The 18,794-nt window shown below is 38.9% G+C and overlaps 1 protein-coding gene across 1 annotated transcript in view; it reads right to left on the minus strand.

Moving 5' to 3' along the window:
- Nucleotides 1–18,794, minus strand: part of LOC114466662 (arf-GAP with coiled-coil, ANK repeat and PH domain-containing protein 3-like) — a 90,618-nt gene that overhangs the window by 39,025 nt on the left and 32,799 nt on the right. The window contains exons 2-4 of the mRNA XM_028452287.1: nt 10,891–10,948; nt 6,989–7,108; nt 6,455–6,508 (exon numbers count right to left, since the gene is read on the minus strand). Of these exons, the coding sequence (XP_028308088.1) occupies nt 6,455–6,508; nt 6,989–7,108; nt 10,891–10,948 (232 nt within the window). The remainder of the gene's footprint in view (nt 1–6,454; nt 6,509–6,988; nt 7,109–10,890; nt 10,949–18,794) is intronic.

Below are 18,794 nucleotides of genomic sequence, written 5' to 3' on the forward strand. Positions count from 1 at the left end.
CCTCATACATCATAGGCTTGTTTGACACAGAAACTGTTTAGAACACTGTGTGTGTCTCAGATAAATCACATCAGATTAGCAGGTCTGCTCTAGCTTTATTTTCTTTTGTGCATCATCAGCAAATACTCCTAAAGCTAATGTCTTAAAACTGTTTTCCAGAAGAAGAAGAAGAAGAAGAAGCAGCATAGCTTGCTTCCTAGAATCACGTGGCTGATATCACAAGTATCTTAAAAACACAAGGCGTCCCATTATTCGGACCTCAAATCTTCCCAGCTTCCTTTTCTATCTGAAAGATCAGGATAAACATTATGTCATGGTGGAATCCAGAGCAAATGATAACTATTGAGCATTCCATAAAGGAGACGGGAATATCTGGTACATCTTCAGCTGCCTGATATAAGAGGAGAGGAATGACAATGGACTACTGTCAGTCGACTAATTCTCCCCTCAGCTCAGGAGCAAGTCCAGACATATTAACGAAACCCGTCAAGTCTTTACTGTTATTTCTCATGAGTGTAATCACTCAGCTTGAGCCTCTCTATTAAAGAACAGAATGGATGTCATTGTGGCTCCACAACAAACAAAACCCTCCCAGGTAACGGAAGTTCTTCAACGTCAGTCCAGTTTCTCTACAATGTGTGCAGCACTGTGCGTAGTACTCGTAGCTTCACAGCATGAACACACTGGGTTCAGTTCCCCAGGGTCCAACTTTCTGCTCTTGTATATGATTAATTTCATGTCATTTCAACAAATGGCGCACGCACTCCGGTCTCAAAAAATATTACTTTTTGAGATATGGACAATTTACTGACGGGGGTATGTGTCGATTTTCGTGCATCCCTATTTTTCTTCCATTTTCAGCTTCTAATATCTAAGGAACTACATCACATAGGAAACATAATTTGGTATCGTAATACACCTCCACCAACTCTCTCAGAATATACAAGAAGATCTAAATCCGTGTATCATTCGTTCATTTGTTTTTTATTATGTAACAAAAACATGAAAAAGGAAAAAAAAAAAACACTCATTAATTGATATTTGTTTCCAAAACCAAAATGAAAAAAACGGAAATCGCCTTTAGCAGGTGTTGGGCACAGAACCTCCTCATGGACATTTCGGAGGATTTAGAGACTCCTAAGTGTTGCAAAGCTAAAGATATCTCGGGATGTGCAACGCTTCACTTCCGGGTCACGTACTTTGGCAAATCGGTAATGGAGAAAACGAATAAAGGTGTTCGTTTTCTGTTTTTCGTTTTCTCTACCGAAGCAAAAGAGCTTGAATTTGAAAAACAAGGCGTTTTCCATTTTTTCATTTTGGTTTTGGAAACATTTTTGTTTTTTAATGTTTTTGTTACATCATGAAAAATGAATGAACGAATGATATACAAGATGATCTGCTATACATTTTCTCTGGTGGACATGCCAGCTCCTCAAAATTGAAAAAAGGTTTTGTAATTGGGTCTGGAACATGTTTGGGCCTTCAGTAAACAACTTAGCATACGCCTCAGCTCTCTGTAATGTGATCAGCTTTGAGCTATGAACATAGACTGTTCACATCACTCATGATTAGTCAAAGATATGCATTGGTTCTTGGGTGACAGTGTCTTGAAATCTGTAAAAAAAAAAAGTTTTTTTACTATTTTTATTGGTCCATAAGAAAAAACATTACTCTTTCTTGGGATAGAAAACATTTTTTCTTTAAGCAACTTCTTCATTTTTATTTTTGGACCGCAACTTTCACGACTCTGGAATATTGGAAATCCTTTACATGAGGTCATTGTAGATCAGCAGACACCTCAGAGGAAGACTGACAGTTGAGAGTCGAAACATGTCAGGAGATCTAAGTACATTTCCTTAAAAATAAATTTGTCTGAATAAATGAAACCTTAACATATAAACTTCCAAAATAAGACAAAATTAACTTGCTGGAACCATTGTAGTCGTGTTATTCACGTCTTTAGGACTTCTTCTTCTGCTGTTGTTGAGCGTAACTAACAAACGACCCTGCTGTGAAAATGATTTAAAGGAATCACAACAAGGACACATGGGGCCCAACATCTGCACGTGTTTAGCCATTTCATCGCATGTCCTGGCGTTTGAGGACAGCTCACATGTTACTTCATGAGTGAAGAATGCAGGCAGCGATGATCAGGAATTCATCTGCAGGCAGAAGCTCCTTCACACGGCTTCTTGTTTTGTTTTCCTGTTTCCATATAGAACCATATAGAACCACATACAACCACATGCAACCAATCACATAACCACACATAACCACATATAACCATGTAGAACCAAATATAAATCAAGCCAATTTACCACATAACCATATATAACCACATGTAACCACATATAACCACATACAAATTAGGTCAAGTTACCATATAGCTATATAGAACCATATAAAACCACATAAACCGCATGTAACTAACCACAAAACCATATATAATAGGGATGTAACGATTAATCGTAAGGCAGTTAAAAATTGATTCATTGGTATCACGATTCACATTGATACTGTGAAAATTTAATCGCAGTACGAGCTATATATATATATTTATCCTTCCCTTGTCCAGAAGTGTTGGTGGAGAGCAGAATCTGCTACTACTTTCTTTCTGGCCGCCTTCTACTCTTAAACATGTTCATAAATGATTCCTTACCCCTTTAGCAACAAAAAAAATATCTGTAATATTACGTGAATATCTGTAAAAGTCACGATTTTCTATTAGCTCTGTCTTCTAGCGCATAGCATCTCTTCTTCCCTGCAACAATATTTGCATGCCAACCGACCACTGGGTTACCAGCACCCTCTGCTGGTCCAACCAAATATCTGACGTAAATACAGCGCAATGAGTTAAGGCACAAAATAAATTTTCAGTTGCACTTTTAAAAAGAAAAAGAACTATTATGCAGTTTTGCATTGTTTACTATATATAACCACATGTAACTAACCACATATAACCATATATAACCACATAACCATATAAAACTACATATAACCATATATAAATCAAGACAATTTACCATATAACCATATACTGTATAACCACGTATAACCACATAACCATATAAAACTACATAGAACCACATGTAACCATATATAACTAGAAGACGATGGCGTCCCACGTGGGAATTCAATCATTTAAAGTGCGCTCTCTAATGCAGGGCAACACGTGTTTCATCCCAAGTCATTCAGACCCTTTAAAGCATGTTGTGTAAAAAACATAAGTGCATTAAAACTTGTTTCCCAACATTCCACACACGTATGATCAAACCAATCGTACTGACTTGTATGTGACCCCGTTGTTTGCAGTGCATTAAGAGCTGACAGCTCACATGTTTGCATGTGTCAGTCTCATCTCATCTCTAATGTATGCTCACAGAGTCAAACACCAATCAATAATTGATAGAGTATTCAAATGGAGTTTCATGCTTGAATTAAACAGAAACTGATAAATAAATAAAAAAAACTGTTGGCCTGATTCTGCTGATGTGGAAAAACAAAAAAGGAGTCATTGTGAAATCTTTGGGAAGAGGAATCGCAGTAGTGTGGTTCAAAATATGATGGTATAAGATAAAAAAAATGTTTTCCAAATTTTGCTAGATCACATTTTTCCTGTTTGACAATATAACGTCAGTAAACAGTTGTTTTACTATTTTTATTGCTCAACAGAAGAATGCACAACTTACACAGACATCAGAAATGTGAATGATATAAAGGTGAATTTGGTCATTAATAGTCTCTCCCTGTATTTATACTAAATGAGTAAAAACATACGATTGTGAGGGAGATTTTTTTATTAGGTTATTTTTTATTCAATATTCCTATTGATTTTTAAGCTGTTGATGGTTTTCTGTTGCACTTTCTGATCATGTAAAGCGCATTGAATTGCCTTGTGTATGAAATGTGTGATACAAACAGATTTTCCTTGTATATTGATAATGAAAATAGAAAAAACATCAACATTGTGGAAAAAGCGTGCCAACCCTAAATGTGCAGCAATTCACTCTATTTTTGGTACAGATGCTTAGAACATCAAACGGAACAAGGCAAAAAGCAATCTGGCAGAATTCTGTGAAAATGTATTTTGTGAACCAACCTAACTCGCAGTGTTGGATCTGTGTGAAAGTCAAACAAGGGAAACAAAGTGTTTTTAAACTCTTTGTGTGTGTGTGCAAAGTTCAAACGTTGCTTTCTGCAGCCATTCTCTATTCTGGAGCGTCTGCTGTGAGGGGAGCGCACAGCGGCAGCTGCTGCACAGCGAGCAGCAGATATAACCAGCATCATATCTTATTCATGGACTCACTGCTGCTGCAGTCCCAGAGCTACGGGAGTGACACACAGTCAAATGCATGTGGCGTCTTTCCACAATAAAACACAAGCATGTACGAGGTAGAAGAAGAAGCCAAAAAAAGCTACATGTTTTTTTTTTTTTTTTTTCATTCTAGCGTCTCTCAGGTCAGACGTGATGATGCCTCCAAACTCAACATGCTATTTCCAAAAGAAAAGAGCAAATATCTTTAGAGCCCTATAAATCCATTTTATTTTTTTTTCCAAATTCCGTGGTTTCCATATTCATTTTTCAAAATTCCATTTAAACAAATAAAATAATCAATTAATCAAATACAGTAAATACTAAGTAAAAAATAAAACTATTCATTAAAAAAAATGAAGGTCAAAAATAAAAATGTAATTTAAAATAACGAGCGGAGTTTCACAGACACAAAAGTTAAGCGGGAACTGGTCGGCTCCGTATATTGCAGTAGTTGCGTAGTTTTTTGGCAGTTTAGACGGTGTTTTAAATGGTCAGGATGGGGGGGAGGCGTACGGTGCACCTAATGAGCGGTCCCTGCAAACATTTCCCCAGAAAAAAATGTTCTTTGCCTCAAAATGACGGTGTTTCATCCACATTCTGTCAAGTGGATTCCGTTTTCATTGGTCGATTCCGTGAACGTGGAAAGTATAGGGCCCTACATCTTATGGAAGCCTGATGGGTTCTGCAGGGTTTAAGAGGAGATGCACGACTCCAATCAGTGATTGATTCACTCGTGCAGCTTTTGATGGATTCGGATCACCACACATTGAAAGAGTGTTGCACTTTAGCGCTGCAGGGGTTTGACACAGTGTAGGTCAAAGTTCAGAAGCACAAGCCACTGCTGTGTACACACACGCATGCACGCCATCTGCCGTGGTGAAAAAAAACTACAAATTCCTAAAAATGACTACTAAAAGCGCATTTCTAACACTTTCCCTGTGCCTCTAACCACTGATATAATCTCAGTTATCACAAGGTTTGAATGTAAATCAATGGAAAAGAGGCCATCAGGCTATGAAGAACAAAACTGAAACTAAAAGAACGTCACATTGAGAATGGTTGCTCACGTTCACTTTCCACTCACTAATCAACATTAATCCAAAATAGGTATAATTTAAAAAAATTATTACATTCATGCATGATACAGTATAGGCCTACATAACGTTGTAGACATACACATGTACAACCACACAAAGCATTCCTAGGTGAATGAAATATGTTAAATAAATCACAATGTGGTTCTGTTTTCAGTCATCGTGAGTTTCTGTGAACGCTCTGATCAGCGGGTCCCTTTAAATGTTGTCGCTGCCGAGAGGAAATGTGGGGCTGCATTATCTGGTCTCCTTTGGTAAAGGATGCATCAGTGTTTCCTAGGCTAAAGGAGGTTATAAAGGAAGCATTGAGCCCCCTTTTGGAATGTTCCTTATCGTCGCCGCCACTTAAGTACTTCCGGGGGTTAAGGAAAAGTGGATAGGAAAGGAGATAGGAGGGAATATTTGGACGTAGCCCTCAGAATCCAACCTCCACCATGTTCTACTGCCTCTACACTGGTTATCTGCAGTATTAATGAACCCTGACAGCAGCACACGTGGCCATATTGTGCAAACATCCACACCATGTGTAAAACAGCCGACATCACAGGTCAAGGTTACCCGGGGTTACTCGTCTCCAGCAGTCAAAGCCAAGCCACGCCTGCCTGGTTAACCCTTCATTTGTAGTGTTGACCTCCTCCCTGCCTATACAGACTGCAGCAAATCAGGGGGGGGGGGGGGGGTTGGGGGTGTTGGAGCCAGACGTGTGATGATGTGCGACATTGCATCTTTCGACCAGCTCTGGGAGAGAAATGTGTGACACGCATGCACAAACTGCAATTTAAACACCCGTCAAGCTCAAATTAATGGACTTCAAAGCGTCCCGGAGGTACAGGATGGAGGTGGCAGGGTGGGGGGGGGTCAGGAGCTTTAAAGGTCAGTGAGAGGAATGACCAGCGGAGCAAATCTGCTGCTTTGTTTACTGTCAGAGAAGCTAAAGATACTGTAATAACTAAGGTAAAGTAAATACATCTGTAAATCACATACATTAGCTCAAAATGCAAAGAAATGTTGTTTAGACTGAATATGAAGCACATGGCTGACTCACCATGTGGTAGTTTATGATCTCCTGGAGGCTTTCTCCGCACTTTTCCAAGCAATCCTGCAGAGAAATTGTCACAAACTTTTACTTCACCAACAAAACAAACAGACAAAGCTTCTATTTCAGACAATTAGAAAAATAAGCAAAGTATAAGCTGCTCTCACTGAATTCCTAATTTATTCAAAAGCGAAAAAGAAGGAAAACAAACTCTTCCACATCACAAGAACTGAGTCAACCCCGAATAATGACACTAAAGGGAATTTGAGCTGTTTACGGGAATCTGAGCCGTAAAAACAGACTGATTCAAACCTTCTTTTCTTTTGTTAAACTCGTGGAAAACACAAATGTGAGCAAGGCTTCAATAACAAACTCCCAATTAGTTATGCAGCCGAAGCCAAGAAGTCTTTTAATAGTGCTCAAAGTCAGCAGCAGTGAAAACTGAAACTGGAACGCTGAGGAACAACTTTCCAGAGCGGACTAACTCTAATCTAATCAGGTTTATTCACTGTTATTCCATCCAGCGAGTGAGCAGCGACTCACCGAGATCATCTCGTCCTTTTTGCACGGTTGGGACAGATCCCGAATGCCGTTGACGAACAGCTTGTTGGCGCTGATGTAGGCCTTCCCTGCTTCGATCATCCCGCTGCATAGCTTCACCAGCTGAACAGAAGATGGAGAGAAGAAGGCTTCAAAATAAAAGAGCTGTGGGAGATTATAACAAAAGCTCAACACATGAGCAGATGATAAGACGAGTGTTTGATTTTTAATCCCTGCTTTACACATAAATCCTCAACCGTCACCAGTAAACACAGTAAGAGATGCAGATACAGAACTGTTTCACATAATTATTCCTGATTACATCTCAGTGACTGACAACTTGGGTAAATTCTACATCTTGAATCTAAAGACAGGACACTAGCTGGGTTTCCATTACAGATTTTTGCAAAATAAAAGCACTAATTGCGCTTTGAACATGTTTCCATTGAACATTGCTTTGGGCTGCAGCCTTGTAACTCTTGTGAAATCTCATCATGCAAGACAGAGACAGACGCTCCAAACCTCCTTATAACACTCTGTATTCCTTTGTTGTTTCACATTTAATGTGGCACTAATCATTTTAAAGTATAATGCTAAGAAATGTCCCGGTCTCCTCCTCTGTTTACACGTACCGCGTCATGTTTTCTTGAAGAGAAGCGGTCATGTGACCAAGGTTAATGAAAACGCAGCTACTGATGGAGTCTTTTTGTCTCATTACCACTTTTTATACTAACTACTCATTTAATATACACTTTACTTTAAGTTCTACATATAAAGGCTGATATTACCTGTCATTAGCATTAATAAAGAGTCTCTGACCTCAACCCTACCTAACCCCACAAGATCCGTCCACCTAACCCAAAAAATGCAAACATAGCTCCAAAGATGTCATATTTTAGCCAAAGGTGTCATAATTTAGTGAACAATACTTGTTGACACTCTTCATGACACCTTATGCATGCTAATGACAGATAATGTCAGCCTTATGTATGTCTGATTACAACCTTTTATAACTCATCTAATATTTACCAAAAGGTAAAGGTAACAGAGCTGCTTTAACAGGATTTAATATTAGACTAAAGTTCTAGTATAATAGGGGTGTCAAACTCATTTTAGTTCAGGGGCCAAATAGCATTTTTGATCTTAAGTGAGCCGCAGATTTTAGGTGGGTGAAAAAAGAGCAATTTAAACATTATTGTGCTCTAGTTTTCAATATCAGTCCCAGCATGATCTTCTCTTCAACAATTCTTGATTTTGTAACCAGTTTTTGTGTAATTTAGTGGAATTATTTGTGAGAACTTGCAAGATTTTTATTAAAAACTTGTGAGATTCTTTGAATTTCTTTTATTTCTTTCCATAATTTGTGATGAAAAATGACTGCATTCATGTGATGTAAGTGTAAAGAAACTTTGAGTCCCTACAAGTATTGTGGAGTTTCATTGAATTTGTGAATTTCATACGTCTACAATTGTGTTATTTAGTAATAGGAACAACCATCAATGTTTTCTCATTTTTACTGTCTTCTGTGGGACGAATTTGATGCTCTTAAGGGATGGATTTGGCCCCCGGTCCTTGAGTTTGACACATGTTCTCTAGTAGGATACACAGTCTTTTGATAGAGCTTGCAATTAAGGTTCACGACAGGTACGATTTGAGCAATTTTGACTTGGGACTCATAAATCAAACTCAAAGTATTTGGAGAAATTACAGGACACTTAGGAATATATGAATATTTCTTCTTACAATTACTTCTCAAACTGTGGGGCGGACCCCACAACAGAATGCACCCCCCTAAAAATATTTGTCATTCAGTTGTTTTTTTTGTTTGTTTTTTTTAATTACTTTTCTAAAATATATCAATTGTGGAGAATAACTACGGTATTTGGACCATTTTCAATAAAGTTTACATTTTTGACCCATTTTGTTAAAAGGTTTGTTGGGATGGGGAGGCCCCGAAGATTTATTGTTCTTTAAAGGGGTCACAACAGATTACATGATTTATTATGGGTACGTACCAGACAAAAGTTTGTGTCATCATCCATTGGTTTGCATTTAGCCTTCATTGGGGATAAAACATTGACCAAAAATCGTGACGTCCATTTACCATTTACCATCGTTTTACATTATAATTCTACGTCCAGCTCGGCTCCTGTAGACGAATGCAGGTGTGCTCCAGATGTGATCATCTGCTGCCACCATGCACAGATGTGAAATAACTTCAGCCCATTAACAAAGCTACAAAAGTGTTAACACACACTGGTAATCCATCGCATTGGTTTTTTCATGCTTATGGATGCCCACACTGAACCAAATAAAAGATGTAAAAAAAAAAAAAAAAAACTGATTTCCTGTTATTAATAATTTTGTGCTCAGATGAAAGACTTTGTGTTTCAGTAAACGTCATCTCTCTAAGAATGGCCCATTGCCTCCCAGCTGCTATTTATTACATTTATATCTATAGACATGGTGAGTATTGGGGCTCTTTTGGTGCATGTTGGATGACTGAACACATGCAGCGCTGAAGCAAAAACACATTGCAAGGAACCTTCCTTTAACGCTTTCATCAATCTGACAGTTTATCTGCATAAACAGCCCAGTTTGATTCCTTCTAAACAAACTTTAGATGCTGTGGTGATGTTTGATGAGTGTTATTTCTAGTTAGCTCTAATTTAGATTTGAATGTGATAATAACTTTCACCTTACTAGTGTATAAACCCTGTCTGTCCTGAATCTTTCATTTCTAAAGACGCCAGCAAGGGTTGTTTTACTTAGCATTGGTACAACGCATACAGTAGCATTAGTACAACACATACAGTAGCATTAGTACAACACATACAGTAGCCTTAGTACAACACATACAGTAGCCTTAGTACAACACATACAGTAGCCTTAGTACAACACATACAGTAGCATTAGTACAACACATACAGTAGCATTAGTACAACACATACAGTAGCCTTAGTACAACACATACAGTAGCATTAGTACAACACATACAGTAGCCTTAGTACAACACATACAGTAGCATTAGTACAACACATACAGTAGCATTAGTACAACACATACAGTAGCCTTAGTACAACACATACAGTAGCATTAGTACAACACATACAGTAGCATTAGTACAACACATACAGTAGCCTTAGTACAACACATACAGTAGCCTTAGTACAACACATAGCATTAGTACAACACTTAGCCTTAGTACCGTACACGTAGCCTATAGTAGCTACTGTACACTTAGCCTTAGTACTGTACACTTAGCCTTAGTACCGTACACTTAGCATTAGTGGCTACTGTATACTTGGCTATAGTAGCTACTGTGCACTTAGCCTTAGTACCGTACACTTAGCATTAGTGGCTACTGTATACTTGGCTAAAGTAGCTACTGTGCACTTAGCCTTAGTACCGTACACATAGTAGCTACTGTGAACTTAGCCTTAGTACGTACACTTAGCCTTAGTACCGTACACTTAGCATTAGTGGCTACTGTATACTTGGCTATAGTAGCTACTGTACACTTAGCCTCACGATGTACATGAGCAAGTCTGGAAAAACTTTTGAAAATTACAATTCTACATGGATATCTTCATTAACGTTTCAAAGCAATGCTTTCTGGGAAATAAACATTAATCACTTGATAAAAAGCAATGACCGAAATAAACGTTTTAAATTATAGATATTATATATAACATATATCAACTAAAGTTCAAATGTATTCATTGAATGAATGAATGAGAACAAACTCTTTTCAATGAGAGAAAAATACCCTGTTTTTTTTATGCAAACACCCAAAAGAAAATCCAGATTTAGATGAACATAATTAGACATAATGACCTGCTACTGTCAAGTAAGAGTAACTCTATTAAAGAGTTGATGAAGAGAAACAAAGGTGTCTGTCTTACCTTGTCTAGTTTTGCTTCGATCTCCACAACCTCTGTCTCGATCTCGTCAATGTTTGCCCTGAAAAGCAAAGGCAGAAGTTCCTCCATGAGTGGATTGATGGTTCAGTAAGTGACTCCAAAGAAACATCACCAGCTCATTTATCTCACTGGTGAACAGAAGAAGAACAGACGCTCTATGATCTGTGTGTGTTTGACCGATCCCAAAGCATCAGTCTGAGTGACACATGGAGTTTTGTCGAACCAGAGCTTAGACATGCTTCTGCGTCACTGGGTGACATATTTGGGTTTTCTTTGAACGAGCCAGACGTCGTCCAGGGAGCAGTTTGGTTCTGTCAAAACAAAGTAACAGACGTGGGATCTGAACAGTGAGGGGGTGGGGGGGAGGCTGGCTCGCTCATCTTTCAGCCCCTGATCCTGATCCACCTACACACACTGTCAGCACCGACACCACCCAAACCACATCTGGAGCCCCCACCCGCCTTAGAGGCATCGCTTACACCCAGAGGTTGCATGATGTAACCCCTCAAAGCTAAAGTTTTCCACAATGCAAACTGTGTGAGTGCACTGGATATCCCTATTGAGGCATTCCATGTCTCAAGACATTCCACGCACTTTGGAATAAAACAAACACACCAGGGTTGGGGTCAATTACATTTTTCAATTACAATGTTGTCTACAATTATCCATTTTCAGTTACAACTCAGTTATGATTTCAGTGAACGAGATTTTTTCGAATTACATAAAATTTAAATCACAATTGTTATTTTTTCCCACGAAAGTCAATTACAATTACGTTCTTAAATATTTAACTTCAAATTCAATTCATCACAATTACTGAGCCTGAAATAAATAAGCCCATAAAATGTAACGCTTCTTTTGTGTTAGCTTCGTGTTAGCATCTCTAATGATAATGGGTTGGTTTGACCCATGTCTTAAATCAGCTGTAAAATATTATCTAATTTGTTTCTCATCTCTTGGTTACCTTGTTAGACTTCCTTATCCATGAAAATATTGATGTTCTTGGTGTGGGAGTTAAAGCCTTTATTGTGTCAGTATACCCCTAGATTTCAATTGGGATTTTTTTATATTAAAATGATCCTCAAGAGAAGCCACAGGACGTGGGAAAAGTTGATAATAAACATATTTTATTGATTGTTAACTACATATGTGTAAGTCATAGAACGGTAACTATTTAATGACAGTTTAAGTGTACTACTTATCATATTTGCACTAGTTTTTAGGGTCTTATTAAAGCCTTATCTCAGAAAAAAAAACTTTTTTTTCCATTTTTATGCATTGGCATGACAATTTCAATTAAAAAGTCAATTATCTGAAATCAATTACAACTCAATTAAGATTACAACAGCAACAATAACAATAACTAACCACAACCCTGCACTCTGTTGATGAGTTGTTTTTTTCCCAGATTGATTGGTTTTGTAATAAAAGCCTGTGAGGCAGATATCGGCCACAGCTGGCAGCGTGCACAACTTGCAGCTCCGCCTCATCTCTTCCTCTCTGGCCTTGGGTGGATTAGCCAGCAACTCAGTCGGGCTCGGGGGACGAAGCGTGGCACGTGTTGTCCTTCATCCCGACACTCTCCACCTCCTTTTCCATTAAATGAAGGAGAGAGCGATGCAGGAAAAAATCCTCCAGGGAGGAAATGTCTGTCCGAAGCCCCTGACGCACGCTGAGTGGAAACACGCATTACCTCTTATAATCAATAGCATATTATTCCACATGAGGCGAGTATTTTTTAAAGTCCAGCTGATCTCCGGCTGCACCACACCCAGGGGTAATCTCAGAGTGAGGAAAGCTGTTATCGGTGCTGATGTCACTGCTATGACTGCTCACTTCATGGGTTAACGCTGAGATTAAGGGCTCTCGCTTTTCAGGGGGAAAACTTCCCTCACAATTACCGTTTGTACCGATACTGATATTAGTATCGGGAGGAGTCCCGATACGGAACTAAAAGGCTGGCATTGGTATCGATAATACTAACTATTCAGGGTTCTCACCAGGAATTTTTCACAGCATCGTCTGGTTGAAGAACACTGTTTATATTGGACGGTAATTACACGGAGGATGCAGACAGGCATCATCAGGGGCAGCTAAATGGCTGCAGGGGTCCTCGGGGTCCTCAGGTGAAGACAGGAGCATCCGAGCAGTACTGAATAAACCGTGCGGATGATGTACAGTATGTTTCTCTCAGTTATGCAGATTAAAAAGAGTTCAAACTAGCGATGTCCCAATACAACTTTTTCACTTCTTTTATTACTTATTTTGTAGTGTGGAATGTTAGAAGAGGTTTGATCAACTGATGTTAGTCAAACAGAGAACAATAGTCAGCAACAGTAGGGATGAGAAAAACTGAGCCAATTATTATTAACCAATTGGTTACATTTGAACCTTCAACATAATATCTACAGTATTCTACAATTGAATAAATATAATATATATATATGTGTATATATTTGTGTCCTAGTGTGGAATAATTATTACAACGGTACCGATTAGAAAAGGAAAAAACAACACAAAATCCCACCTAACGTTGCTGAAAACTGAACGTAGGGGGTGCCATCGCTTCGTAGGGGAGAAAAAGTACAACGTTGGGGGCCCCTACGCTCAACAGCGCTGGTGAGAACCCGGCTATTAACACATCGATGCCAATTACCGCATCAAACACTTCTTCAAACTACTTTCGATACACAGTCCAACCAACGAAGAAGAATCCACCAAATGTGTTACTGCGTACCTCGGCAAATGATACCCAACCCTACTCCCTCTGTTTATATATTCTATATTCTCTACTTCCATTATCAAACCCAAAAGAAGACCTGAGATCTCTGCTCCTCAGTGTGGATCCACATGAGGAAATCCCACCTCTCTGCTCCAGATGTGCAGACTCTGCCTCAGAGGACAAGGCTCCCCTTAGGGCTCACCCCCCACCCCAGGACCCCTCCTCCAGACCGCCACTATCTCCATGCACATGGCTGCCATAATGGATGCACAGGATGCCCCGGGCCAGTAGCCACGGCAACAGTCTCCTAAGTGGGCCGTGGAAGTCCCCGATGTGCTAGTGAGCTGACCTTCATTTGCACTAAACAGACAAAAACACAACGCAACGCAACTCACAACCAAACAGGCCAACGGTTCTAACACAGGACAGACTCAAATAAATATGGCTTCCCTCCCTAATGGCAGATTGTGTCTAGAAGTGTCAGGCAGGATTGGTCTGGGATCGTTTACCTGACAGTAGTTAGAAAGTGGTGTAAAAACATAATAAACACTGGTTTGTGCTGAGCAGGAGGGTTTCTGGCTGGTGGTTGTGCTGACGGGGCATCCAGACGCTACCATTTACTGCCTCAAAGTTGCATAACATCTACATTTCTCCGTAAAAGCTGCTTCTCGTCTTTAATGCTTTTAGATAATGCTGATTTAAATACTGTTACATTAATGGTAGCAGTGTGCTGCGAGGGGGCGTGTCAAATGAAGTTTCCATCACAATCAGCAAACGTGGAAAAACTCTTCACGTTCTTTACAATGAGGATTATAGCAACAAAATGTCGAAACATGTCGGGAAAACGTTTTTTAGATAAATGAAACCTGAACATATTATTTCAAAAAAGACGAAATGAAAATCACAAGCTAACAGGCAAACCATCAATCATCTGGGTTGGGTTTCAACGTGATTTTTAATTTGTATCTTTAGAAAAGGTTTTTGGTTCAAATTGAGAATTATAGATAAAAAGAGCAAGATGTATGTACTGTATGGGTCTGAAGCAGTGGATAAAGTGTGACTCAGTTTTTATTTGCTAAAGTGGAATAACAGGTCATCACAACACCTGCAGTGTGAAACATATTCACTATTTCTTCAACATCTCTTTGAAATATGATGAACAGTCGCACTCAGAGAGCGTAAACCTCCGCCAAGTGGTAATTTCTCCTCTTTTCCAGATATTGACAGTGATACTTGATCATTGTGCTATGATCTTTAAAGGCTTGGAAGAACTTTCTATCACCATCAACAACCGTACAGTATACGTCCAAATTTATTGGCAACCCCATTTTGTCAATAAATCACAATCTGGACGCAATTCAAGTGAAACGTGAGTCAAATTTCATAAAGATCGGGTAATTACAAACAAAGGTATGAAGTTATGAAATTTCGCCAATAATGGGAGATTATTTACTTTTGAAAATGATCCAGAATCAATATATTGATCAGGATTCTCTCCAAAATGGAATGAAATCTATCGAGTAAAGTCTGTCCGTGAGCGTGAGCAATCCTGCCACCAGATAAACAAACAAACAAACAAACCCTTTTGAACCTCCTTGGTCAGTTTGAATTACCTAACTGTAATAACATTTACAGTCTAATGTTTATTGTTTTATATAAGTCTTTGTCATATATGAATATTGTAAATACACTGAACTGTTTTAAGGTGAACTGATTAATCCCCATTGAACACACACTAGTCATTCTATGCAGAGTTTGCATGTTTGCAAAAGAGCTTTAAACTTGTTACATGTAACATGTTTATCAATATTTGATGCTCTTGTGAAAATATCTTTAGACAATCGTGTTTCAAAGTTGAAAATTTTCCATGGGAAATAATGGAAATTTAGAAAATTTAAGGTTGGCACTTAATAAGGATGTTAAATATAGTTAAATATATTTCACATGGCACACTCCTTACAATTGAGGCCACGCCCTCCTGTATCCATGCACTGAGCACGCAGTGTCATTTTGTTTAAATTTTGTTTCAAGGTTTTTGATGTTTAATATTTAATTACCTTCTGCAAGTCCTAACAAACAAGATTCTTACAAAACTTGAAGATCAAAAAATTTTTTTCCAGTTAATTCCAATAAATAATTACCATGAAAAGTTTCTATTTTTGTTTATACCGAAAATGTCCACCCCTTTGCAACCATAATACAAATAGTGATTGTGACGCCAATTGTAAAGGTCTATTCTGAGAAGTGAAGTTGAAAACAAAGCTAAAAGCCCAGAACGTCCTGGGATAAGTGTCTGATCCACAGAGGAATGCAGAAGTACCGGCGTACGTACGGGTGAAAACAGCTGCGGCGTCAAACCGACGTAGGTGATCGCCACAAAGTGTTGTTCCCACACTCTCCAGCATCCCAACTCCTGATTTAAAACCAGCCACAGTGGGGAGAAAAACACAGGGTGGAGGTGGAGGAGGGAAACCAGGGCGTTGGAGACAGGGCAGCTCTGTCTGCGTGTCTGAGGACCTCATTGTTACAAAAGGAGGTTCCTGTCTGGGTGAAAGCAGGAGCGTTTTGTTCTAGTATTGATTGCTGTAGCGCCCTGATGGAGGCTGAATGAAGGGGGGTGGGAGGGAGGGCTCAGCAAGCAGCCTTTAGGCTTCAGTTATTCTTGGCTGTGTGGGTCCTATTACCCCCGACTCCTCTTCATCCTCCCCCCACACTTCAGGCGGACCAGTGCATCAACTAAAGCAGGGTCAAGAGGGCACCAGTGGCTATGGGATGGCAGGGCAGCCACTTAAAATAAACCTCAAACAGTGAAGTATCCCCAACAAACTCAAACCAAACACATTGGGGATGGGTTTATAGGCTGGGGTCTTATTTTTAAAATGCTCTGCTCCTGAAGGATGACCTGCCTGGTCCTGTTCAGGGTCACTGGGGTCTACTGGTGCTTATCTCCAGCTCTCAATGGACGCTGGGCGAGGATACAAGCAAAGGGTGATGAAAAAAAATCAATCATGGATTAGAGCTGGGCAATATATTGACATTCAAGATATATCAAGTTTTCTATTTTGGGGATATAAAAAATTGCAATATCACCAATATGAATAATTCAATTGCCACACAATTTTTAGTTTGATTGGATGAATACTTTTTGAGATATGGCCAATTTAATGAGGGGGGGTATGTGTTGATTTTCCTGTGTCCTATTTTCTTCCATTTTTAGCTTCCAATATCTAAGGAATATATTTTTCCAATTTTGAGGAGCTGACGTGTCCACCACAGGGATGTATAGCAGATCTTTTTGTATATTCTGAGAGAGTAGATGGAGCTGTATTACTACACCACATTTCAGTTTCCTATGAGGTATAATTTTTCAGATATTGGAAGCTGAAAATGGGAGAAAAATGAGGACGCACAAAAATCAACACATACTACCCCTCATTAAATTGGCCATATCTCAAAAAGTATTCATCCGATAAAACTAAAAGTTTTGTGCCAATTGAATTATTATGGAAAAAATATTGAACATTTTCTAAATTTTTGAGATCGTAGTGAGATGTCCTGAAAATTGGTTAAAATTACATGGAATGACCCAAAGGTGAAATTTCTAATTGATATCGTGATATATACAGTATCATATTGTTTAGTAGGGGTGTTGAAAAAAAATCGATTCCTGATATATATATATATTTTTAATAAAGAAAAAAAAAAAAATATATATATATATATATTTTTTTTACCTTTATTTAACCAGGAAAGTCTTTTCCACTGCAGGAGACATTGTAACTGTACAAAGAAGTGCTGAAACCTGGGCATGTTGACCAGCTTGTGTTTTTTCAAAAAAAAATCTAAAAAGAAAGTTCTAACTTTCTGCATTTATTTGTTGTTCTAGGCAAATACTTCAGTTAAGTTGCACTAAAGCCAAAGTTGGTTTAAAATCCACAGGCAGATTGTATGTTATTATTTTATTTTAAGTTTTTAGCACATGGCATGTTAAAGCCAATGTTTTGAGTGTAAAATATGCCAATAAAATATATTTCACACATAATGTTCTCATGAAGGTGTACACATTTACAGATAAGTTGTTTCTTAAGTCATATATACTGTATATATATATATATATATATATATATATATATATATATAAATTAAAAAAAATCGCAATAATTGCCTTATACTTTAATATCTGGATATATCGTATCATATCGTGACCTATGTATCGGGATACGAATGATATCGCCAAATGCCAGGCATTACTCACCCCTATTGTTTAGTACCGGGATATGTTGTAACGTGGCATGCAAATCGAGAGCATGCGTTTGTTCTATCTCGTCTTATCAGTGCGAGGAAAATAAATCATTTTATCAACTAATGCTGTGTGTACAGGAAGCTTGTTTTTGGAAAGATCTGTTTTTGTGTGGATATAGCCTAAAACTAGGACAGGACAGGACTGGCCCCACCCCCCCACCCCCCCTCCCCCTCCCTTCCGAGGCCGAACTTTGCACTGAACCAGTTGGTGACACATTTACTTCAGCGCATTAATTCAGGATTTACACAGCTCCATTAGCTAAAATATGTAACCCAATCCTAATGCATTTAAGGTCCACAGGGAGTTCAAACATCTTTATTAATACGTGCAACATGTGCACAAAGGCTGAGTATTATATATATATATATACATATATATATATCACAAGCACAGGCTTTCGTTTCCACTTGAAAGCTTAGATGAGCCCCTCTTACTTTAAAGTTGCTCGTAGAGTGCAGACGCGCTGTAAACACGGCTTACTTCACGTCGATGGAGCTCCAGCAACACGTGTCAACACTAATGGCTTCACATAAGTGACATGTCTGTGGTTCGCCATAATTACTCATTTATGTTTCGATTACAACACGCTCGGAGGGCAGCGCATTAGGCCCTCACCGAGAGCGCAGATTTAGTCGTATGGATCGGATGCTATAGGCCCCCCATCACTGGGTGAACACGTATGGCTGCGACAGGCGTCATCAGCAGTGGAAGTTAGCTCACCACCCCCACACACACACACACACACACACACTGTTTTTCTACTCTGTGGGTCACCAAACAGCTGAGTGGTTGTCATTCACCAACATTTATCCAACCCCCCAACTGAGCCCACCCACTAATCCAGTCAATATAGAGACCACC

The sequence above is a fragment of the Gouania willdenowi genome, chromosome 7 (genome assembly GCF_900634775.1).
Source record: "Gouania willdenowi chromosome 7, fGouWil2.1, whole genome shotgun sequence".
Taxonomy (NCBI): Eukaryota; Metazoa; Chordata; class Actinopteri; order Blenniiformes; family Gobiesocidae; genus Gouania; species Gouania willdenowi.